A 27,500-nucleotide genomic window follows, 5' to 3' on the forward strand; every position below is an offset into this window, starting at 1 on the left:
ATAAATAAGGAATATTATAAAACAAAATTACACTCACACACTCACTCACACACACAATATATATAAGTATACATCTATACTCACAAATACATATATATATATATATATGTACATACATGTAAATACAAATATACACTCCACATACACAAACATATATAAACACAAACACATATATATATACTTAAACCTATATAAATACATACGTAAACATATATACATACATACTAACGCATATAGACTATAACACGCACACTCATATATATACATATATTCATTCATATACACATACCCATATAAAAAAATAAATAAAAAATCATTAGCTAAAGTTTTTATATAAATAAAGTAGTTTATGTCTACATTTTATTTTTCGTTCATCAAAAGAATTAAATAAATTATTATCCTTATGAAATAATATCTCTTTAAATTCATTATTACATAAATTACAAAAGTTATTACCTATATGATAGGATTTAGCTTTACAAACTAACTCCCATTTTAAAATATAGTTAATATTTTTAGATTTAAGTTCCCAAATATATTTACTGAGGCCAGTAGAATTAATCAAATTTCTATTCTTAAATGAGTGCATATGTTGAGCTACTCTTAATTTAATTTTATTAGATGTCGATCCTATATAAATCTTATTTAAATTATAACCGTTATGTTTATTTTCATTCAATAATTTCACTATACATTTATACACTACATCGTTCAAATTACATTTATTATTGAAATTACATTTAGTTTTATCTAAACATGTACAATTAATTATATCCTGGTCAACATTATTATTATCAACATTAATATTAGAATAATTATTAAATTTAAATTTATGATACTTATTTAACTAAATTTATTAAAAGAAGAGATAATATTAGCAACATTATTAGTAGTAGAATAACCTACCCCAAAATTATTTTTAGAAAAAATATAATGATATTTTTTATTATCTCTAATGAATAAATCAATAACTTTTAAAACTTCATTAATAATGTTAGTTTTAACTTGAATTATTAAATTTATTATTGGTATTATTAAATTTATTATTATCATTAAAAAAATTAAAATAATAAAATAATATTTAAAATTGTTTCCATTAAAATTAAGATTATGTTTAGGTAATTTATTATCATAATACCAATTATTCTTATTATTCTTATTATTACCTAAGAAGACATTATTATGAGTATAAAAGTTATGTTTATTAAAAAGGTCTTTATTATTATTATAATTATTATTACTAAAATTATAAAAATATTTCGGATTATTAAAAAATTTTATATTATTTGTATAACCCGCTTCTTGAAGGGCTTTATTATAATAAGGTGCATGTTTTTCAAAAATCTCTATATTAGAAGATAGTAAAGATATTCTCTTCCCTATAGTAAATGTTAAGGATTTTTAATTGAGGGTGGGTGATTGCTTTTAGCATGAATGTATTTAATATTTTCATTAATCTTATGGTAAGGTTGGGTATTACCAGTAGATAAATTAAAATTAGCATCTAAATAATTAACGTTAAAATACTCATTATAAATAGTAGTTTTCTATTAGTGCAATTTTTAGTAAGTAATAAAAGGTCATCCCTATATAAACCACCCTCCAATTTTAAGTTTTCAAGTTCAAGTTCAGATAATAAATATATACCTACTAAATCAGTTACCTGTGCTGAATCAGGCGCCCCCATTGGTATATCGAAAGAATCTCTAGTATCTTCCCGAGCCCACAATTTATTATCATATTTAATCAATGATTTCCTAGCCATTTTAATTACATTTACTTCATCGGAAGTCATACCTACTTTCTTCATAGCAAAACTTAGGGCCTTATTTAGTACAATTTCATTTATGGAAGAATAATAATTATCAATATCAATTTGAATAAATTTATACCTATTTTATCATTAATATTATTAAACCAATTTAAAGTATCTACTGTGCTATTCCATAATTTAAGATAATTAATTCCATTTAATTTATTAATATATTTATCTAAAATTATTTTACTTAATTTACCTAGATCTGACTTACAAGGACAAATAAGCCTAACTTTAGGGTTAGAATAAAAATTATCTTTATGGTCTTTTAAAGTAATTCTAGGGTGCATCGGTACATAAGGTTCTGTCTTACTATCAAGTTCATATTTAAACATTATTAATTTAGAGGCCTTATTAATCGAATATAAAGTATTATCTGGAACTATCTTATATTTTTTTATTAATTTCTTTCTCTAATAAATAATCATATAGTTTTACATCTAGTTTATATAGGTTCCTAGTTTTATCAGATTGGACAATAATACCATCCATATTTCTAAATTGTTTAATTTTAATGGCTAAATTTCTTAAATAATCATTATGTCTATTTGGATATTTATGAAATTTAATATTTTTCACTACTTTCCAAATATTATCCTCTAAATTCTGTAAATCCCTATTATACGGTGGTTCTTTTCTAGATTTAAATTTAGAATTAATGTAATTTAAATTATTTGCATCATGAACATTAGTAATATTATGATTATTATTATTAAAATAAGCTTTCCATTTAATTCTAATAATAAAGTCCTTAATATTATTAATAAGTTTCAAAATATATTCCTTTCTAGATGGGATGGGGATATCTTTCAAAGATGAATTCCAAAACAGTGGCTCAATCCTACCTGTAAAATCCATAATCAACGAAAAATTGAAAGTTAAATAAAAAACAATAAACGTTAATTATAAATTAGAAAATTATATCGATTAAAATTTGCTTTCTATTTGAAAATTAGTTATGAAACACTTGTAATCATTTTATTATATTTATCTTATGATATTTACTTTGCTTTATATTATACTCATTTATTGTGCTTTCAATTGTTAATTTTTCTATATGTGATAGTGGATTTTCATCGATGAGTTCATGAAACTTGGTTATTTTCCCTAAAACTATATACACACACACACACACACACACAGATATATATATATATATATATATATATATATATATATATATATATATATATATATATATATATATATATATATATATGAATGTATAGATAGATAGATAGATAGATAGATACATACATATATACATACATACATACATAATACACAGACAGAGAGATAGATATATAGATAGATAGATAGACAGACAGACAGACAGACAAATAGACAGACAGACAAATAGACAGACAGACAAACAGACAATAGATAGATAGATAGATAGATAGATAGATAGATAGATAGATAGATAGATATCGTTTTAACTGTATCTATATATTTATATATATATACAGGAAAATTCGTGAACATATATATTGACAAATGTAGAATTGTGTATGTGGGAATAAGTGGTGTGTAAATATACATTCACACGCACACAAACAAAACATATATTGTGAGGTATATAAGAGAAAGTTTACTGGAAATTAATGCGTGTTCGTAACCATATGTTACATAGACAAAGGGTGTCAAGTGGATAGAATAACTTGTAGAATTCAAAATAACATCTGATAAACGTGTCACATTTTATTATATTTATCTTATGATATTTACTTTGCTTTATATTATACTCATTTATTGTGCTTTTAATTGTTAATTTTTCTATATGTGATAGTGGATTTCCATCGATGAGATCTTGAAACTTGGTTATTTTCCCTAAAACTATATATATATATGTATGTATGTATGTACATATAGATAGATAGATAGATAGATAGATAGATAGATAGATAGATAGATAAATAGATAGATACATACATACATACATACATACATACATACATACATACATACATAATACACAGACAGAGAGATAGCTAGATATATAGATAAATAGATAGGTAGATAGACAGACAGACAGACAGACAGACAGACAGACAGACAGACAGACAGACAGACAAAAAGACAGACAGACAGACAGACATACAGACAGATACATTTCTTTTATTAGCCACACAGGGCTCAACGAAGATGGGACAAATACAATGTAGAGCTTTTCTTTTTGTGAGGGGAAGAAAAAAAAGGGGGGTCGATCAAAAGGGATCGTAGGAAGGAAAAGGGGGTAGTTCGATCAAAAGGGATCAAAAAAAAAAAGGGCGATCAATAGGGATCGTGTATCACACAGTAATGTTCTCGTGTAGAAGAAGGGGAGGACAGTTTAGGTTTGGCCGTGGAAAGAAAAGCCTACGGAAAAGACCACGGTAACCTTGGTCAATATTCTCATTGAAGAAACTATAACAGTAAGTGACTCTCTTTTGCCTTTTTGTTTTCTTTTTTTTTCTTGGATTTTTTTTTTTTTAGTTCATAAGGTTATGCTCAAGATGGCTCCGTCGTTCACACGTGCCATCCTTGCTACATTCACCCATCTTTTTTTGAAGCATTCACTAGACAAGACTTCCCTTTCTACTCTCACCTTCCTCTTCAGGTGATACTTGAAGAAGTTGATGAGAGATTGCCCAGAGAGGAAAGTCTTTATCTCTAGACCTTTCAGACGCGTCCACCATACACATTCTTTCGCCATAGCCACAAGTACGATGAAAATAGCTCTTCCTTCCCGTTTAAAGGAAGGAGGCGCGACAATATTCACGATAGACTCGGCTGATAGACCAACTCGTCCCACACGCGATAGCAGTTGTTCGACGTAAGCCCACAGCTCGGAAATGGTGGGACACTGTACGAGTGCGTGCAGAACGGTTTCGTCACTCTGCCGGCACCTCGGATAGGTCGGCCCCGTGTTTCTCGAGCCATGCCTGTAGAGCTTATCCCGAACGGGTAGTGCTTCTCGATAGCACTGCCAGGCCAGGGATCTCTGGAAGTTGTCCATAGGTCCCGGTCCGAAGGTCGTCTTAAACAGGCGGGTCAGGTATTCCTCGTCGACGCCCAGGTTCGCCCCGAGATCGTCGTCGTACCTTCCCTCCACTAATCCACTATAGAATGCGTTAGTTGTGATGCAGTCGCTCAAGGTTGACCCGGGTTGTTGGAGTTGCCGAAGAGCAGCGCGACACTCGCGGTGCCATTCGCCCTTCCTCGGCCTCTTCTTGATCCACGACTGCAGCTCGGTCATGGAGACGAGCTGCGGGAATGCGCGCCGCACAAACGGCGACCACCCCTGTTCACCGTTGTCTACGTAGAGCCGGAGATGTCGCAGTCTCAGCGCGTGTCTGCGCATCATCAACCACGGCATGCCCAGACCTCCTTTTAACGGGTGTTGGCAGCAAACGGATCGCCTAACCATCGGAACGCTTCATTTCCACAAGAAGCGGAAGAGGATGCGCTCCAGTTTGATGATGGTTGGGTCGGGACAAGGCACGACGGTCAGGCGGTAGTAGATGTGTTCGCCCCCTCCACCCGACCTTTCAGGGAAAGCTTCCTTTCGGCCCATTGCCGGGCTAGAGTGGCCACCCTTCTCGTTATCTCGTCCCAGTTCTTCTCTGTTTGGAGGTCTGGACCAAACCAGACCCCGAGCAACTCAACCGGACCGTCAGTCCAACGTCCCACGACAGAGGCGCTGCTTGACGGCATGAGCTTGCTTCTCCAGGTGCCGAGCCGCAAGCCCACTGACTTATCCCGGTTGATTTTTGCTCCCGTTACCGTTTCGTAGTCTTTCAGTGTCTCGCCGACAAGCTCGACGTGCTTTTGGCTAGACACTATGACGGTGACGTCGTCCGCGTATGCCGACACGCTCGTCCCGCATCCCAACTCTCGCGGGATGCCCCTCAGCGTCGCCAGCTTCCGCAGTAGTGGCTCGAGAGTCAATACGTACAGGAGCGACGAGAGGGGGCATCCCTGACGGACCGAACGTGCAATGTCGAATGGTCTTGATAGGTACCCATTGACGCGAACTACCGAACGGATGCCCCTGTACAAGGCAGCCATCCAGCCGCGGAAAATGGGACCGAAGCCGGCCGCCATGAGGACAGCCTCCAAGTATTGATGGTCTACCCTATCGAAAGCTTTCGATTGATCTAAATTGATCAGGGCCCCACCCATGCCAGGTTCCTTAACTACCCGCTCTATGATGTAGCGCATCAGATGGAGGTTGTCATGGATGCTCCTGCCCGGCACGGCGCACGTCTGCGCCTTGCCGATCAGTTTCTCGATGACAAGCGCCAACAGCTTGGCTAACACCTTGGCCAAAATTTTCATGTCTGCATTGAGCAGAGTGATGGGCCTAAAGTTATCTATGACGTCCCCCTTGTTTGGATCTTTCTTCAGCAGCGTTACGGCTCCTCGGCTCACAAAACCGGGAATGTTCCCGTTCTGCTGCCAGTTGCAGTACACCGCCACCAAAACGTCTCCAAACAAGTCTGGCATACAGTTGTAAAGCTCGTAGGGAAGACCATCCAAGCCCGGAGATTTGTCCCTCGAGCATCCCGCCATCGCGTCCCTCACTTCCGCCGCCGTGATGGCACCTTCGCAGCACTCCGCCTCTCTTGTTGAGAGTCGTGGCAGGCTGTGCAGGTAGGCACTGAAGTCCACCCTGCGTTCTCGCTCGCCACTCGTCCCAAACAGTCGAGTAAAGTGCCGCTGAAAGGCCTCGCACATTTTGCCTGGCTCGAGCAGTTCGCGCCCCTGTTCGTCCACCAGAGACCGAATGGTGGCTCTGTTGCCCTGTTGCGCCTCCGCCACCCGAGCCTCTCGCGCGGCTCCAACACCTTCGTTCCTTAGAGCACGCATTCTAGCCCTGACAACGCACCCTTCATGTTTGGCGTTGAAGTGTTGGTCTAGGGCCAACCTCGCTGCCAAAACGTTGGATGCGATGCCACTTCCAATTGCCTCTTCTAGTTTCTTAACTAGTTCACCCTCTACTCTGTTTCTGTCTATGACGAGACGTTCCTAGGAATACTTCTAGACGTCGAAAGAAATCCGACCTACCTGTTAAAGGTGGTGCGTATACTGATATGAGTCGAAAGGCACACCCATCGCTGCCATCGACATCCAGAACAACCAATCTACCCTCCGGGTCTATGAATACTGTCTTTACTTCGAGATCCAGACTCTTGCGAAAGAGTACCGCCGTGCCACTACCGCCCATTCTCGGCAGACAGGGAGAAAAATAAATGTTAAACTGTCTGCCAAACATGGACGTTAGGGCCCGCGAATCATGGAGTCTGGTCTCGCTTATGGCTATGATTTCTAGTTTGTGTGACTTTATGTCGTTTAGGAGCTACCTTTGTTTCCAAGGAGACCCCAAGCCACGCGCATTTACACAACCAATCTTGAGCATAATTCTAATGTGACTGTGAGAGTTTTAAGGAGAGTCACTTACCCTTCGAGAGTTTTTGTCTCCTGCTTCGGATTTTCTTCGAGGAGATCCTTGTACAGTTTTTTCGCCAGGTATTTTTGGCATTTGCCAACTGCCTTTGGAAAAATAGATTTTAGTGTGTGGTGCAGGGTTGGTGTAATGTGAAGTATTTTGATGTGTTCTGGCGGTGTTGTGTACGGGTGGTTGCTGGTTTTTATGTCTTCGTTTGTTATGTTTGTTTTTGTGTTGATGTATTCTATCAACTCTGAGTTTTTTGTGTTGATGGCAGTGAGCATTGTGTGTGTGCTTACTTTTGCGGTTTTGTTGCTTGTGTTGTTGTTGTGTATGCTTGTGTTGGTGTCTGGAGTGTTTTCGGGAGTTGTGTATCTCCCTGCTTTGTTTGTGTTTGCTTTTCTTTTCTTGCTCCTCTTCCTCCTTCCTTTCTGGGCTATTTGCCAGTCCTCAATACTTTCGTCTTCCGACGAAGGTTCCGAGGAATCGGAAGGGGGCAGGGGCATGTCGTGTGGATCTGTGTTTGTTTGTGTAAGTGGTTGTGTTGTTGGTTTTGTTGTTGTTGGTTGTTGACTTTCTGGTTGTGGTGTATGTGATGTGTGGGAAGTGGGATCAGTTTTTGTATTGTCTTTTGGTTTAACTGTTTCTTTAGTTCTTGTTGTTGTAGGTGTTTTTCCGGATGCTGTTTTATGTTCGTTTGTTGGTGTTGTTGTGTGTGTCTCATTGCTTGTTTTCTGTGTTGATGGCGGTGTGGGTAGTAAAGGTTCCTTTTTCCTTGTACTCTTTCCTTGTGGTTGTTGTTCTTGCTCTTGTTGATTTTTCTTTGTTGTTAGGCAGTTAGTTCGGAGGTACCCTTCTCTGCCACACAGGTAGCAGCGAGGCCTCCTGCCTTCTACCACTAGTTAGAGAATATGGCCGTCTGGCATATCAATATGGTGTGGGATGTTGTTTACATGACTCTCATTGATTTGGAGCAATACTTCGATCCTTTTTCCGGACCATTTTAGTTCCTGGTAAGTGGCATACTCGAGGATGTTGAAGTCCTCTTCCATACGGTAACAAATGGCGGATAAAAGCCATTGTGCCTCTATTTCAGGAGGGATATTCCTTATTGAAACTTTGGTCACACGTTGCCCAAGGTAGGTCGGAATTAGTATTAGTTTGTCCGACTGTAGTGTGAGTGTCGACAGCTCTTTGGCTTTTGCTTCGCTATCGAAGCGAACTTGGATTGTGGCATATTTATTCCACCAGTTTACATATCTTTGGAAATCCCAAATCGGGCGTAAACAAATTTCAATAAGTTCTTGGGGTGCTTGCTCTGGTCTGCGCGTTTTGGCATTTAAGATTTTGTATATTATTGTTCTCATTCGTGTGTTCTCTATGGTGTTTTGTGGTATGTTTAGTTGTAGACCTGAACCCTTTTCTGTTAAGAGGGCTTTGGTCTGCTTGCTCTGCTCCGGTGTGAAATGTAGAAGTGTTTTTCTTTGCTTCAATGCTTCTGCAAAATTCGTGGTGGTGTTGGTGGTGGTGCTGTTTGTAGTGGTGGCAGATGCGTCGGTTGTAGTAGCTGACGGTGAGGCTGTGGTGGTGGCGGAAGTGTCCGTTGTAGCAGTTGACGGCGAAGCTGTGGTGGTGGTGTTGTTGTTTGTCTTTGAGGTCATAGCCTTTGAGACGGTTTGATGGTAGTGGCGGTGTTAGCGTTCATGCTAACACTGGCACCTGTTTGTGTGCTACTTCCTTTGTTCCCTCCTTCGTGAAGTTGTGGGGAAGGCAGAGTAGGAAAGGTTATTGCGTACGAATGGCCAAACAGACCGGCGTTCGTCACATGGCTTGGAATCGCCAATCTCAAAATAAAATGGCTAAGAAAGCCGAAAATAAATTTAACAAAAATGGAGAATTCGCCACACAGGGCAGATTTCCCGTGCAAACAAGTTGCACAACTGAATATGTCAGTTGTTGCACAGCTTTTGTATATAAAATATTACTGAGAAATAAACTTTTTAGAAGCAAAAAAGGCAAAACTTACGGAGCCGATGTGTCTACCGTCCGTCCATGATAGAGATAGATAGATAGATAGACAGATAGATAGATAGATAGATAGATAGATAGATAGATAGATAGATAGATAGAAAGATAGATATAGTTTTAACTGTATCTATATATTTATATATATACAGGAAAATTCGTGAACATATATATTGACAAATGTAGAGTTGTGTATGTGGGAATAAGTGGTGTGTAAATATACATACACACGCACACCAACATAATATATATTGTGAGTTATATATGAGAAAGTTTACTGGAAATTAATGCGTGTTCGTTACCATATGTTACATAGTCAAATGGTGTGAAGTGGAGAGGATGATTTGTAGAATTCAAAATAACATCTGATACACATGTCATAGGTTTTAGCCGTTATGCCCGTTCAATAATATTTTATGACTGTGCGAATAAAATAAATTCCACAAATTGAAATAAAACCTAATTCTATTTGAATAAAATACTGCATCGTAGATCTTGAATTTTAATGTGTGAAGAACGCCCTGAAGAGTGTTAGCAAAGAGAAATATATTAAAATATCTTCGGAATGCCAATTGCCTATGTAATAATGAGTGATTAAGAGTAATATACAGTCAAGCCTACCATTTCATTTCGGTTTTAAATACGAGGCGGTGATTAAAATTATATGGCTTTAGATCAGTTAATGCTGATTATATTCAAAATATTCCCTTGTCGGTTTGCTCACTTTTTGTAGTGGCCTTTCAGTTTTTGTAAATCCTATAAAAATAATCGGCATGTTGCTTCTCCAGAGAGCTCTTTCGCTATACCTGTAATACCCGAAACCTTTTAGCATCCCCTCCTACATAGTTCGCTGTGTTCCCCTAGTAATTTGTGTACTTTAAGAGTCGTCAGTTTCAACTTGTAAATTTATATTTTCATCTTAGGGCTCGAAACATAAAACTAAATTATTACATTAAATTTTAGATTTGCGTATCATTATCTGTTTGATGTAGAGTGTTATGTCTGCTTCATTCTTGAAAAATCTTTTTGGTTAAATAACAAACTCGAAATGTTACTGCAGCCTAAGGAAAGCTAAAATGAGATCTTCAAATTTATTTTTACATTTTAGGCTAGTGAATATTGCCGAGATGGCTGATATCGAGTAAGTATAACTTTATTGAAATATTTAAATGCCCCTTTGTTATGACACCTGTTATATAAATATCATTATAGAAATAGTTTTGTCGCCTTTCTTTTAGTGTATACTATCATCCCATCGCAGAGCTTAACGTGATATACAGACACTTCTTATTTACCCAGCCCCGGAATTTTACATTCCCGTAAACCAAACGCGGCATGAATTTTGTATACATGTGTGTCAGTGTATGTGTGTGTGTGTGTGTGTGAGTGTACGTACATGTTTGGGCACGTGTGCGTATGTATGTATATATGTGTTTGAGTGTGAGTGCGTATGTATGTGTAAGCACATGGAATTGTAAGTTTGTAGATTCCGAAAGAAGAAAATGTTCCATATTTTGAACATGTGCTAAACTATGTGATAAACCAGTAATTTCGCAACGAGGTGCATATATATGCAGAGAGGAACAATTAAGCCCACATACTTAGACTACATATGTTGCTAAAATATATGTGCGGGCATTCATATGTATAAATATGTGTAGATGCATACGAATGTATATATGTACGAATATATGTATGTATGTATGTATGTTTGTATGTATGTATGCATGTATGTGTCTATATATGTATGTCTCTACATATCTATCTGTCTATCTGCCTGTATATCTATCTATCTAGCTATCTAAATATATATATATATATATATATATATATATATATATATATATATATATATATATATATATATAGATATATATAATAATAATAATAATAATATTAGGGACAAAATCCATAATTACAGGTAAAAACTCAATTAAAATCAATTTATAAAAAATTAAAATTAAATTCAGCTTTATAGATAAAATATATATGTATAAATGTGTAGATGCATACGAATGTATATATGTACGAATATATGTATGTATGTATGTATGTATGTATGTATGTATGTATGTATGTTTGTATGTATGTATGTATGTGTGTATGTATGTCTCTACATATCTACCGACATATCCTATCGATATATCTATCTGTCTATCTGCCTGTATATCTATCTATCTATCTATCTATCTATCTATCTATGTATCTATCTATCTATCTATCTATCTATCTATCTGACGGACGTGCTGTCACATCAGCTGCAGAGGTAAACGTTTATTTGACGTTTTATTGTCCACATTTTGTTGGAATTTTTAATATTTTTGTTGCGAAGCACCTAGGCTTCATTTCTGTGTATCTTCAAAGGCAGGAATTGGCCCCCAGGGGCAGTTTCAGCCCTAGCAAAATACAAAAATTTCTTTCTCGACATTTGAAAAATGTCCAGAAACATAATTTTGGAACGCTTTTCTTGTTCTTTTGATGAGCATTTCCCGAAGCTTCAGATGCCAGAAGAGAAAAAAGAACAGAGTAGCGCGTGCTCACACAGTGACAGGAACGCAGTTGCTGTAAACGTCACAAAGACGGCGATTACAGCTACTAACAGCCCTATCACCACCACCCCCACCCCCACCACCACCACCACCATGAAAACTATGCGGAAATCTGGATCGGAGGCGACTGCTACTAACGCAGTCTCTCCATCTACTAACACCAGTGACAACAACATAAAAGTTAACACCGCCACCACTACTAGCAGCACCACCACCACCAGCAACAACAACAACAAGAACAACAACAACAAGAACAACAACAACAGCAAGGACGCAAATTTATCGGCCGTCAGCACTGACACCATCACCTGTTCAACAAACTCTGCTGCCACTACCACCACCTTTGAACCAGGCAGTACATACACCAACATAAACAAAAATGTTCCAAAGAACATGCCCGTCAGCACAACAAAAACAAATTTCGCAGATGCTATAAAGGAAAAAAGAACAATAGTGACATTCACACAACAACAAATTAAAGACGCAAAATCCCTTCTTACGAAAGAAGGCGATGATGTTAAGATAAACATTCCAAAAGAAATTATAGAAAGAAAAAAACAAAAAATGCATCATTTATATACTGGTAAACGCAAAAACCTCACGTGTAGAAAATTTTAGCACAGAGAAGATCGAGATTTGCCTTAAACCCGTATGGGCTCATCAAGAGCATGTCACGTAGGGACGAAAATTTGGAACGGTACAGGTGAGATTCTTAAATGAAAATTTAGCGAAGCAATTTTCGACACTCTCTCTCCGCACAGATAACTTGGTGATGATACCGAGTTATCTTGGACAGAGAGTGACCAAAGTAATTATAAAAAATGTGCCATCAGAAGTGGACACCCAATGGCTGATATCGGCCGTATGCCCCGAAATGGAGGAGGCAAATATTTTGGAGATTTCAGTCGTAGAGGAAAAGAACTGGGGAGGGAAAAATCTGGAAATCCTTCTCCACATCACGGAGGAGGCTTCACAGAAAATTCCTCCAATCATTAGACTGGCAAAGGACCACAAGCTGTATGTGGTGGTAGAGGGCAGGCGACCTCGCTGTTACCTATGCAACAGCGAGGCACATCTGAAAAAGGACTGCCCTCTGGCCGCTAAACAAAAACAACAACAACAACAACAACAACAACAACAACAGAAGCAACTACCAAATACCCTCAACAGAAAAACTTTACTACCAACACCACCAGCAACACAAAAAACAACAACAGAAATATCAGCAATAACCACAACAGAAAAGACAACAGAAACTGCAAAAACAGAAGAGAAAAAAAAAGAAAATTCCAAACCTGCCTCTCCCTCCCCCATATCACATACACCACACACAAATAACAAGCAGCCAACACCAACAAAAACAGCAACACAAACACTCACAGAAACACACACAGACGCACAAAATTTGCCGTTACCTCTTTCTGACTCCTCAGAACTCTCATCATCGGATGAAGAGAGTGGGGAGGAGTGGAAAATAGCTACGAAAAGAAAGAGGAAGCGCAGTAAGAAGAAAACAAAACAAAATGCAAACACAAACAAAGAAGGGAGATTCAGATCTCCCGAAAATACACCTAACACCAATAGTAATATGCAAAAAACAATGCTAACAGCAATAGACAGTACAAACACAGAGTTGATGAATTACATCAACTCTAAAACAAACATCACAAATAACGACATCAAAACAAATAACCACCCACACACAACACCGCCAAAACACTTTAAAATTTACCATGTATCACCAGCATTGCACCACAAAATAAAATGCCTCTACCCCAACTCGGTAGGGGGATGTCAAAAATATTTGTGCAAGAAATTGTACAATAGCCTCCTTGGTGAAAAATCCAAGGAGGAAACAAAACTTGCAAACAATAAGTAGCTGTCTTTTCCTTTCCTGTTGTGCTTTAAAGCACACGTATAAATAGAATCATGGTGAAGATTGGTTATGTAAATGTGCGTGGCTTGGGGTCCCCTTGGAAACAAGGGTACCTCTTAAATGACATCAAGTCACACAATTTGGATATCATAGCCATTAGTGAGACCAGACTCCATGAACCGCGGGCCCTAAAGTCCATGTTTGGCGGACAGTTTAACATTTATTTTTCTCCCTGTCTGCCGAGGATGGGCAGTAGTGGCACGGCGGTTCTTTTTCGCAAGAGTCTGGATCTCCAAGTAAAGACGATATTTACGGAGCCGGAGGGTAGACTGGTTGTCCCGCATCTAGACTACGTGTTGAGTGCCAAAACTAGAAGGGGATGCAAAGGCCTCAGAGACCTGCTCAGACGCTTCCAGTTGTCTGACAGGTACCGACTCGACCACACAAATGTGCCAACGTGGACTTGGAGCAACCGCATTAGGTCGTCGAGATCGTATCTAGATAGGATAGTGTGTAGGACAAGAGATAGAGATAGTTTAGGATGTCCACAGTTCCACATAGTCAGCTACACGGATCACAAACTTGTGACGTGTACGCTAGACTTAGATAAGGCACATAGGCAGGGCCCAGGTTACTGGAAACTAAACGCATCTTTCCCGTCGAGACAGGTTTTCAGAGACCGGATTCGCACGTTAGTAAAGAGGGCTTTGACGGGAGCAATCGTCAACAACAAATGGTAGTTTGCCCTCAAGAGAGCAGTAAGGGCGGAAGCAATAAGGTATAGCAGGGCACTAGCTGTAGAGAGGAACAGAGTAGAGGGGGAGCTAGTGATAAAGTTAGAAGAGGCATTGCGAAGCGGCATCGCATCCGACGTTTTAGCGGCGAGGTTGGTCCTCGACCAACACTTCAATGCTAAACACGAAGGGTGTGCTGTCAGGGCAAGGATGCGTGCTCTGAGGAATGAAGGTGTTGGAGCCGCACGAGAGGCCCGGGTGGCGGAGGCGCAGCGAGGTAACAGAGCCACCATTAGATCTCTGGTAGACGAACAGCGGCGCGAATTGCTCGAGCCGAGCAAGATGTGCGAGGCGTTTCAGCGGCATTTTGCCCGACTGTTCGGGAGGAGTGGCGAGCGAGAAGGCAGGGATGGACTTTAGTGCCTACCTGCACAGCTTGCCACGACTCTCGGCAAGAGAGGCGGAGTGCTGCGAAGGGGGTCATCACGGCGGAGGAGGTGAGGGACGCGATGGCGGGTTGCTCGACGGACAAATCTCCGGGTTTGGATGGTCTGCCCTACGAGCTTTACAACTGTATGCCAGACTTGTTTGGAGACGTCTTGGCGGCCGTGTACTGCAACTGGCAGCAGAACGGGAGCATTCCCAGTTTTGTGAGCCGAGGTGCGGTAACACTGCTAAAGAAGTACCCAAACAAGGGGGACGTCTTCAGGCCCATCACTCTGCTTAATGCAGATTTGAAAATTTTGGCCAAGGTGTTAGCCAAGCGGTTGGCGATTGTCATCGAGAAAGTGGTCGACACGGCGCAGACGTGCGCCGTGCCGAGCCGGAGCATCCATGACAACCTCCATCTGATGCGCTACATCGTAGAGAGGGTAGTTAAGGAACCTGGCATGGGTGGAGCCATGATCAATTTGGATCAATCCAAAGCTTTCGATAGGGTAGACCATCGATACTTGGAGGCCGTCCTCGAAGCGGCCGCCTTCTGTCCCGTTTTCCACGGCTGGATGGCTGCTTTGTACAAAGGCATCCATTCAGTAGTTCGCGTCAATGGGCACCTATCAAGACCTTTCCACATTGCACTTCGGTCCGTCAGGGATGCCCCTTCTCGTCGCTTCTATACGTATTGACTCTCGAGCCACTACTGCGGAAGCTGGCGACGCTGAGGGGCATCCAGCGAGAAGTGGGGTGCGGGACGAGCGTGTCGGCATACGCGGACGACGTCACCGTCATAACGTCTAGCCACGAGCACATCGAGCTTTTCGGCGAGACGCTGAAAGACTACGAAGCGGTGACGGGAGCGAAAATCAACCGGGAAAAATCGGTCGGCTTGCGGCTCGGCACCTGGAGAAGCAAGCCGATATCGTCCGGCAGCGCCTCAGTAGTGGGTCGCTGGACTGACGGTCCGGTCAAGTTGCTCGGAGTCTGCTTTGGTACAGACCTGCAAACGGAGAAGAACTGGGACGAGTTTACGATTAGGGTAGCCATTCTCTACCAGCAATGGGCCGAGAGGAAGCTGTCCCTAAAAGGTCGGGCGGAGGTGGCGAACGTGTTCATCGCGTCCGTATTCAACTACCGCCTGAGCGTCGTACCTTGTCCCGACCCTACCATCACCAAGCTGGAGCGCATCCTCTTCCGCTTCTTGTGGAAAGGAAGCGTTCCACTGGTCAGGCGATCCGTTTGCTGCCAACACCCGCTGAAAGGAGGGCTGGGCATGCCGTGGTTGATGATGCGCAGACACGTGCTGAGACTGCAACATCTCCGGCTCTACGTAGACGAGGGTGAGCAGGTGTGGTCGCCGTTTGTGCGACGCGATTTCCCGCAGCTCGTCTCCATGACCGAGCTGCAGTCGTGGATAAAGAAGAGACCTAGGCTAGGCGAATGGCACCGCGAGCGTCGCGTTGCTCTCCAGCAGCTCTGCTGCCCCGGGTCGACCTTGAGCGACTGCATCACATCAAATGTATTCTATAAGGGATTAGTGGAGGGAAGTTAGGGTTAGGGCGTCGACGAGAAATACCTGACCCGCCTGTTCAAGACGACTTTCGGGCCGGGACCTATGGATAACTTCAGAGATCCCTAGCCTAGAAGTGCTACCGAGGAGCGCTACCCGTTCGGGATAAGCTCTACCGACATGGTTCGAGAAACACGGGGCCGACCTGCCCAAGATGCGGTCAGAGCGACGAGACCGTTCTGCACGGACTCGTGCAGTGTCCAACCATTTCCAACCTGTGGGCTTATGTTGAACGACTGCTGTCACGTGTGGGACGCGTCGCTTTATCAACCGAGTCTATCGTCAATATCATCACGACTCCTTCCTTTAAACGGGAAGGAAGAGCTGTATTTATCGTACTTGTGGCTATGGCGAAAGAATGAATCTGCTGGACGCATCTGAAAGGATTAGAGACAAACACTTTTCTCTCTGGTCAATCTCTCATCAACTTTTTCAAGTATCACTTGAAAAGGAAGGTGAGAGTAGAGAGGCAAGTATTGTCTAGCAAATGTTTCGAAAAAAGATGGATACATGTAGCAAGAATGGCACGTATTAAATGACGAGGCCACTTTGAACATGATTCTATGAAACAGTAAACATTTTGTAAGCAGAGAGTTACTTACGTTTCTTTCATAAATAAAAGTAATTTTATTTTACAAATTGTGACATTAAGGACCGAGGCTACCGTGGTCTTTTTTGTAGGTTTTTCTTTCCACGGATAACCTCCCCATTTATTGGGAAGTTTTTGTAATATTTTCATTTTTTTTTGTACATACCCCAAAGGTTTTCTCGATGCCTTTTCATCGTTATCCACATTTAATTTTTTTTTTCGTCCCCATCGAAAAGAAAAAACTCTACGTTGTATTTGTCCTAACTATGTTGAGCCCTGTGTGGCTAATAAAAGAAATCTATCTATCTATCTATCTATCTATCTATCTATCTATCTATCTATCTATCTATCTATCTACTGACGTGATTTCGTATCGGCTCCACAATTAACCCCATTTCGGCCTTTTATTGCACACATTTTGATTCAATTTTTGCGCACAAGGTGTGTAAAGCACCCAGCTTTCGTTTGAGTCTGTTTTCAAGTGAGGGCAGTTTCAAACTTATTTACTTTTCTGTTTTCTTCGATTTTTTTGCCATATTTCTAAACAAATATGGTTAAGCGAAACCGTGAGACAGACTTCCTGCCTGTACCAATGCTAGAGGCGAAGGAAGTTGAAAGCAAAGCTGTTGCGCGTGAACACACACAGGCCTTAGAAGGCACGAATGCTTCAACTACTATAACCACTGGCTCCATTACTGCAACCACCACTACCGCCATGACCACCACAACCAACACGAATACAGAAAACAATTTTGCCGCAGCCTTAACGTTAAAAAAAATACAGTCATGTGCTGTTCCAAAGAAGAACTGCTCGCCTGTAAAGCAATGTTAAAAACAGACGACCTCAGAGTACAACTACAGATACCACAATGCATCACGGAAAAAATCGAAAAGAAAAGAATTATTTAGAGGATATGCAACTTAAAAACAAGGCTATTCGAAAAGGGCCACTCAAGAAAATGTTGAAAATTGTTTCAGGCCTATATGTGCCTTTAAAGACTATCACGAGGGAAATAGATTTGCCACGATCGAAGTTCGATTCGACAGTGAAGAAAGGGCCAAGGACCTCTCCACAAAGTCCTTCCAATTTCAAAATTTACTGATGATCCCTACATTCCTTGGTCGTAGGGTCACAACAATTAAAATAAAGAACGTGCATCCTGAAATAGAAATAAAATGGCTCGTGTCTGCCATTTGCTATGACATCGAGGACGAAATTTATATCTTGGAAATCGCTGTCGTGGACCAGCAAAACTGGATCGGCCAAGAAACGAAAATCTTGCTCAAATTAATCCAATGATTTTCGAAACAATTCCACATCGAATCCAATTGAGAGATGATTCGAGTTTAGATGTGGCCGTCGAAGGCAGAAATCCACGTTGCTACGTTTGTGGTAGCAAAGCACACTTACAACACACTACTTGCCCACAAGCACAGAAACACCAACAAGAGCAACAACAACGGCAAGATCAGAAAAAAACAACAACAACCACAAGGAAACCAAAAACCGAGCAAAAAACCGGCACCGCCATGTGCACAACTAATTAAACAGCTCTACAAACAAATGAAGGAACATCAGCAACCAACAAGTGAGCCCAACCAAAAAACACCCACACCAGCGCCACCAAGAACACAAACAACACCATCATCAGCACTAACACTACCAACAATAACAACAACCTCAAAGGAGGAAGAGAAAATCAAAATGACTCGTACCCACCACCAAAAAAAAAAAACCTATACACCACATCCTAAGTGTTACCAACCTGTACCAACACCAAAAACAAAGTCAACGCGCTCAGAAATAGACCCAATACACTTCCCCTCCCACCTTCTGGTTCCTCCGACATGTCGTCAGATGAAGACGACACAGAGGATTGGCAAGGAACCACAGGGGGAAGGAGAAAAAGTGAAAAAATAGAATTGAGAAGCAGACAAACAAAGTAGGGAGGTTTACCACTCCCGAAACCAAAACACCCGCAGAAAACAAAAGCATCAACACAAACACACTAACAACAAACCCCGCAACAATTTTGACAGCCATAAACACCAACAACCCAGACCTAATGGAATACATTAGGTCAAACACCAACATAACAGAAAATTATACCAAAATAAAGAATCACCCACGCCCAATAACACTGCAACACATTAAAATCATACTCATAACACAGAATACACACATCATCCTGAAATCTCTCTACTCTGATGCAGTTGGGAGATTTCGAAAATACCTGTCCCAAAAAAAAACTATACAAAATCCTTCTGGGGGAAGACTGTGAGGTGAAAAACAAAGAAAATTCGTAAGGAAGTGACTCTCTCTCTCTCTCTCACTCTCACTCTCTCTCACTCTCCCTCTCTCTCTCTCTCTCTCTCTCTCTCTCTCTCTCTCTCTTTCGTCTTCCTTTTGTTTGTAAAACACAACTTTCGATAGGAACATGCTCAAAATAGGCAGTATAAATGTACGTGCCTTGGGATCGCTTTGAAAACAAGGCTACCTGTTAAACGATATCAGTCACAATATTTTCATATCATAGTCATCAGTGAGACCAGACTCCACAGCCTGCAGGCACTCCAGCACATGTTCGGCGCACATTTTGACATTTATTTTTCTCAGTGTTTACCGAGAATAGGCGGAGGTGTTACTATGGTGCTTCTTCGGAAGAGTCTGGACCTCAAAGTAAGAGCACTTTTCCTAGACGCGGAGGGTAGGCTGGTCGTCTTGCATGTCGATAGCAGCAATGTGTGTGCTTTTAGCCTGATAACGGTTTATGTACCGTCCTTAACAGGTCGGCTAGATTTCTTGCGACGTCTAGAGGTTTTCCTGGGAACGTTTGGACCATTACTTTTATTGTGGGATTGGGATACTACTCTGGACACGCATCTATACTACGTGGGCAGAGATAGTAATAGGAGGGGATGCAAATGCCTCAAAGACCTGCTGAGACATTTCCAACCATCTGACAGGTATCAACTGAACCACCCGAATGTGCCAATGTGGTCATGAGGCAACCGCATCGAGTCGTCCAGATCGTACTTAGAGTATTTTGTAGGACAGTGGATAAGGATAGTTTAGGTTGTCCGCAATTCCATATAGTCAACTACACAGACCACAAATTTGTGACTTGTACACTTGACTGAGATAAGACACATAGGCAGGATCTCAGTTACTGGAAGCTGAACGAGTCGTTCACGGCACGCCAAGGCTTACAGGGACCGGATTAGCACATTAGTTAAGAGAGCATTGTCGGGTGCCATCATCAAAAACAGATGGTGGTATGCCCTAAAGAAAGCAATTAAAGCAGAACTGGTTTGTTACAGTAAGGCCCTAGCATTAGAACGAAATAGAATACAGGGAGACCTAGTTAAGAAAGTAGAAGAGGTACTTAGAACTGGCAGCAAAACGGGAGTAACCCTCGTCTACGTAAAGCGAAGAGCAGTGGCACTGCTTAAGAAAGATCCAAAGAAGGGAACGTCATAGATAACTTCAGGCCCATCACTCTGCTTAACGCAGATTTGAAAATTTTTGCCAAGGTGTTAGCCGAGAGGTTGGCGCTTGTTATCAAGAAACTAGTCGACAAGGCGCAAAAGTGCGCCATGCCGGGTAGCAGTATCCACGACAACCTCCATCTGATGTGCTACATCATAGACAGCGTAGTTAAGCATTCTGGCATGGGTAGGGCGCTGATAAATCAAAAGCTTTCGATAGGGTAGACCATCATTACTTGGAGGCTGTCCTTAAACCGGTTGCTTTCAGTCTCATCTTCTGCGGTTGGATCGTTGACTTCTACAGCGACATCCGCTCGGTAGTTCGCGTAAATGGTCATCTATCCATCCCATTTAACATCATGCGTTTGGTCCGTCGCTCCTGCATGTATTGACACATGAGCCACTCCTTTGGAAGCTGGCGACACTGAGGGGTATCCTATGAGATGCGGGTGGAGCGTGTCTGCATACGCGGACGACAGTCATCGTCATGGAGTCGAGCCACAAGACATCCATCAGGTCGGCGAGACACTAAAAGAATACGAAGCGGTAACGGGAGCAGAAATGCACACGGAAAAGTCCGTGGGTTTGCAGTTCGGCACATGGAGAAGCAAGCCCATGTTGTCCAACAGCGTGTCCATCGTGGGTCGCTGGACCGACAGACCAGTTAGAACGACTAGGGTGGCCACTCTCACCCATTCAATTGACTGAGACGAAGCTATCCCTAAAAGGTCGTGTGGAGGTGTCGAACGCAAGCGTCGCATTCGTCAATGAATACCGTCTGATCGTCGTGCTTTGTCCCGAACCTACCATCACCAAACTGGAACGCATAATCTTCCGCTTCTTGTGGAAGGGAAGCTTTCCGATGCTTCGGCGATCCATTTGCTGTCAACACCTGCTAAAAGGAGGGATAGGCATGGCGCGGTTGATGATGCGCAGGCATGCGCTGAAACTGCAACATTTCCGGCGCTTAATACACGACGGGAAACAGGTGTGATCGCCGTTTGTGCGGCGCGCTTTGCCGCAGCTCGTGACCTTGGCCGAAATGCAGTCCTTGGCCGAAATGCAGTCGTGAATCTAACAGAGACAGAGGCTAGGCTAATGTCACCGCGAGTGTCACGTTGATCTCAAGCACCTCTGCAGTCCGGGATCAAACTTGTTCGACTTCATTATAACAATGGCGTTCTATAGAGGATTAGTGGAGAGGAGGTGCGACGACGTTCTAGGGCAGAATGTGGGCGTTGACGAGGAACACCTGACTGCCTGTTCAGGACATTTTCGGGCTGGGGCCGGTGGACAATCAACAAAGATCCCTGATCTGGCAGTGCTATCGAGAAGCATTACCTGTTCGGGATAAGCTCTATAGGCGCGTTTCGAGACACAAGGCACCGACTTGTCCGAGATGCGATCAGAGCGACGAAACCGTTCTGCACGCACTCGTGCAGTGTCCAACCATTTCGGGCCTGTGGGATTATGCCGAACGGCTGCTGTCACGTGTGGGCCGAGTCCGCCTGTCGGCCGTGTCTATTGTGGCAGTTGCTTCGCCACCTTCCCTCAACCGAGAAGGCAAGTCACTCTTCATCGTTCTGGTGGCCATGGTGAAAGAATGTGTGTGGTGGACCCGAGCGAAAGGATTAGAAACAAACACTTACCTCTCTAGATGATGAATTCAGCATTCGACTGATTCTCATTCCGAACTGGTTCCGACAGGGATGCTCCAAATAATATCAATATCTGTATCTACTGGATAATTGAAGGGATGGAAGAACATCGAGTTCTGGTGCAACCATAGATGTCAGTAAGATCACATTCCTGGATTTTGCAAATAATGCAGTTAATGATTTTTATAATGCTTCTCCATGTCTTAAATATTGCTCTCCTTTCATTAAGTAGAGGAAGCGGAATCAATTTGCCTTAAAGGTTCTTCTAAGAAAATCCAGTCTTTCGTCGGTTTCACTATGTTGATTTGCAATTTGAAAACATGATGGATACTTTTATATATGTTGTACCATACATAGCTACAAGATATATGTGTATTCTTGAAAACATCAATATTTCACTATTTATTTATTCTGCCATTACAATGATTTAATGTATATTACAACGACGTCAGTGTTGAATAATGTCTAAAAATTGCAATTTATCCCATAAGCGAACTACAGAAATAACAGTAGTAGTATATGTTTCTGCTTTCCATTTAAATTTCGGAATCAATGATAATAAATACGACCCAAATTCTTCGAAAGTCTTGTAAGTTCTTCACTATCGATATATCTATATACTTACCCAGATTTATACATCTTCTTTCTAACATAATATTTCGATTGACAATCCTTATTGCTGATAGTCACCGTATATGTGATAGTGTGGACATCTCTCTTTCTTGCTGCTCTCTGATTACCCATTAAAGAAACAGACCATATCCTATATTTGTAGCAGTAGCAGGCCAGATCTCCAGGTAGAGAAGAACTGGAGCGAGGTGTGGCGAACAGGATGGCTCCCTTAACTCGGATCTGGTCTGAACAGTGGTTGTCCCTGAAATGGAGGGTGGAGGTTGCAGTTGTGTTTATCGCATCTGTGATTACCTACAACTTGACCGTGATAGGTAAACAAGATGGAGCGATTGCTCTTCTACTTTTTGTGGAGGGACAGGTGTCTACTTATGAGGCGCTCTATCTGTTTCAGAGGAACAGGGACATGCGACTTCATCTCCAGCCGAGGGTTGGTAAACAACTTTCTTTGCCAATTCAATAGGAAAATAAGGATGGAGAGGGGCTGCCTGCCTCTGAGTGTGTCCGAGAAAAGATAGAAAAAAGTAGCGTAAATGTTGAGAGAAAATATGACACCGTAAGGGAAGTCGAAAGGTAAAGACAAAAGCGTCAGTGGTAGTACGTGGCTTGTTGGGTGGCACACCGTCCCACACTTCATTTTTCATCGCACCAATTATATATAGCGTAATGTAAGGAAGCATTCAACAAGATTTGTTCCTTTTAAATAATGAACTCTGCTAAAACTTATGAGATACATTCTTGTATATAGTAAACTATATTTCGAATTATAACCACATTATAGCCAATTGTGCAAGTATGCACCCGCGCTTGTATGTGTATACGTTTACTGCTACCATTTCATCATTAAGGATTTCTCTTTTTTCACTAAGTAGAGGAAGCGGAATCAGTAACACCAATTATAATCAATTGTGCAGGTATGTACCCGTGCTTGCGTGTATATATGTTTTTTGCTAGGATTTCGTTGTTCGCCGAGAGAACCTATTTAACTTTCACTATTTTCTAACTCACATCCGCAGATTATCAGAATGCATTCTACAACATACTTTTTCTTCTAACTAATGGACTCTGCTAAAACTGTTGAGGCACATTCCCGTCTAATGTAAGCTAACAAAAAATTGTTTCAACTATATAGCAGCCCCGATTCTAGGTTAGGCTGAAAACTTTTCAAACACCCCTCGTATATCGTAGGGTGTAGAAAGCGTCCTTGCTCGCAGTATATTTCCGAGACAGATCGTGTATCGATAATCAGCTGGAAAGGTATTTTCCTAAGGTTTGAAAGTAGCAACATGGTCCTAGCACACACACACACACACACACACACACACACACACACACACACACACACACACACACACACACTCACACACACACACACGCACACACACACATACATACACACACGCACAAACACACACACACACACACACACACAAACACACACACATGCTCACACACATGCACACTCACACATACATGTGCATATACGTCGTAAAATAACAAGACATTGAATTCTCAAATTGGAACTCTTGCTTAGTTTTCAGTTGTTGCACTGATTGCAATTAAAACCCTGTTTTGTCTTCATGACAGCTATAGCAAAACGAGAGAGTCTGAAAACTGCAACAACTAATACTACTATTGAGCTATACGATCATTATATCGACGACAGTACCTCACACGCTCTCACTCTCATACAAACATCTTGTCTAGTCTTTCCATTCTGCCCCAGAATTGTCCGGCACTAACTCCAACTCCTCCGTTTAATTCCTTGACATTTCCGTTAGCACCTCCAAATACTACAAACACAGATTCCCACCCTATCTCAACTTCTCTGCCTAACTTACCAACACTAAACTCCTCATCCCCTACTTCCAGTTTTACTCACTCTACGCACGCCGGCTCTCCAGTTATGAACATGTCCGTGAGACCTAGACTCAACTCATGGCTCGCTTCTTCACCCTACATCGATATCCTCTCATTATTTTCCAAAATGAGCATGTCCGTTTACGGAGCTCTGCTGTGTTTATATGTTTATTTAGAAATATATTCACTTATGTTTGCGTATATATATATATATATATTATTATTATATGTATTTATTTTCACCAAGTAAAAAATAACTCGGATAAAATAAAATGGTTAATAGATACCGGGGTAGCAAATATCACAAAATTACCGTGGTGTAACTCCTGTTTATGAGGTAGAAACTCCTTGATATTTTGGGTATTTGAGTATATATAAATTTAAAGAATAGAGTAAACGCATATTATAACTGCATATTTTTATTCCGACATATGTTTCGAAGAATTACAATTTATGCGATCCATAGGAATCGGCGATGTTAAAACTGTAAACTTCTCCTCAGGGATATTCGATTTTAATGTCTTCGAAACATATGTCGGAATAAAAGTATGCAGTTATAATACGCGTTTACTCTATTCTTTAAATTTATATATATATATATATATATAGGCATACTTTTATATTCAGGTATATAAGATTCTATATTTACTAATCTGCACACAGTAATTTCTTTAATTCTAAATTTTATACCAATGTTCTCCCGATAGAGGTATCAATGATACATCCTATGCCTAGAGTTCGTAGATGCTATGTAAATTGCTCACTCGAACTTGCACTCACGAGGTTGTGTCAAAAGTTAATGCCATTCTGTGTAGGACAGGTAAAAGTACCACCACAGGAACATGTATCATACATCAAAATGAAGCTGGTCCTCTGTGGATCATATCCTTACTTCTCAACATAGTCACCTTCTCTCTCAATAGCAATGCTTCACTTTTGAATGAGAGCATGTATCCCTGTCTTGTAAAATTCTGTTGACTGTACAGTTTTCCCTTCCTCGTCACTGGAATAATGTTTGCCTCTCAAACCATTTTCCATGGGACCAAAGAGATGATAGTCCATTGACGAGGAAGTGAAAACTGTAGTGAAGAAGTGGCTCAAAGAACAGTGAACAAAATTTTACGGGGCAGGGATACATGCTCTCATTTGTAGGTGGAACACTGCAATTGAGAGAAACGTTGACTATGATGAGAAGTAGGGATGTGATCCAGAGAGGACCAGTTTCATTTTGATGTATGACACATATTCCTGTGGTGGTAATTTAACAAAATAGCATTACTTTACTTTTTGACTCACTCCCGTATGTTTCAAATATTATTTGTAAGCCAAGCCAATACATGTTATAAAAAGTAATAGTACACGTTAATAGGTAACACTGTTAACTGGTATTGCAATATTTCATTGTTAGGAAACTTCATATTCATGAATATTTCTGTTCTGCAGTGTGAGTGTATGAATGAATGCTTGTTCTGATTTGCTGTATTAGCAAATCGACTGCATTAATTTAAGTCTATTATACGAGCCAACAAATATTTTGTTACAGAACACCAAATAGGTGTTCCTAATTAATTTTTGTTAGTTGAGTTCAAATCCATAAAGAAATTCTTTCATCATAATCGAAATCTTGGGTTAAAATGCAAATCACTTGGTAAAATTTGTGTAAAATCCAAATCGCTTGGTAAAATTGGTTTAAATTGACTTAATGCTAGTAATATGAAACTTGCTTTTTAAGGTGAAAGCAATTTTTTATATCTCTATACAAAGTTTGATAATATTATACAAAGTTCGATCTGTGTCAAGAGCATAATTACGGCCCAATATTTCGTCGTTACGTAACAGTTAAATAGGGAGATTGTAGAAGGCAACAGTTCACCTGAAGATTTTGCTAGACATATAGAAATAAATAGGAAAACGTGATTTATATGTTTCATGTGCAACTAGTTCCTCATATTTGTTAAGTCAAGCGGGTGTTAAATGAATTAGTGCCCAACTGGGAATTACCAAAAGCAGAGTTACTCGGTTCCAGACACCAAAAAATTGAATTTTCATCAGCCAATCATTAGTTTCTCATTTCTGTTATAGCTATCGGCAAGTTTCATCACTTTGCATACAGGAAGAAAATGTTTGATCCTGCCACGACATCAGTGGCCAAATGGAAAGGATTGGCTTTTGATATGATTGAATAGAAAGGCAACTATTCATTGACTCTAGTAAAGCTAGATTTAAAAGAGTATTACTGCAGAACAGCAATGAAAAAGACTTTAGTGTCTGTAGCACATACTGCTGGTTTAATGAGACTTATGAACCAATGGAACTACTGCTAAGACTCATCAAATATAAGGATTATATATGTAATAATTCTGGTGACCTTAAATTTGTATCATTACTTCTTGGGTTACAGTTAGTCTACACATAGCATATATGTTTCTTCACTGTATGGAAGAGTATAGATGACACGATCCACTACAAAATACATGGTTGGCCTTCCAAAATTGAACATGTTATCGGTAAACAAGATGTCAAACATGCAGTAATTGTTGACACTCAGAATAGTAGCCAAAAACGCTATAAAGCCATTTTATTACTCATATTATTTCTCTTCACAAGAAAAACTGTCTGCGCGAGGACATAACAAATAGAATCCACAACTTCAAAATAAGTAGTTAATTCCCTATTGCAATATCGACTTTAGAGACAGTTTTAATTGTGAAGGGAAATGATATGAGTGATGAAATGGCTTTATAGCGGTTTTGGCTGTTATTTGTAACATGTAATGGTTTTCAAACCCGGTTAGTTATAATTACGGCTTTTTCATAATTATAAACGTTCTTCTAG

General features: G+C 40.5%; 1 protein-coding gene across 4 annotated transcripts in view; it reads left to right on the plus strand.

Moving 5' to 3' along the window:
- LOC149134422 (membrane metallo-endopeptidase-like 1) overlaps nucleotides 1-27,500 on the plus strand; it is a 238,691-nt gene that overhangs the window by 27,082 nt on the left and 184,109 nt on the right. For 2 of the 4 annotated variants that reach the window (XM_089356558.1, XM_089356556.1), the window contains exon 3: nucleotides 10,381-10,413. The exons of the other annotated variants lie outside the window; for them this stretch is intronic. In XM_089356558.1, the coding sequence (XP_089212684.1) occupies nucleotides 10,381-10,413 (33 nt within the window). The remainder of the gene's footprint in view (nucleotides 1-10,380; nucleotides 10,414-27,500) is intronic. 4 annotated transcript variants of the gene reach the window in all.

The sequence above is a fragment of the Octopus bimaculoides genome, chromosome 8 (assembly GCF_046866305.1).
Source record: "Octopus bimaculoides isolate indiv1 chromosome 8, ASM4686630v1, whole genome shotgun sequence".
NCBI lineage: Eukaryota > Metazoa > Mollusca > Cephalopoda > Octopoda > Octopodidae > Octopus > Octopus bimaculoides.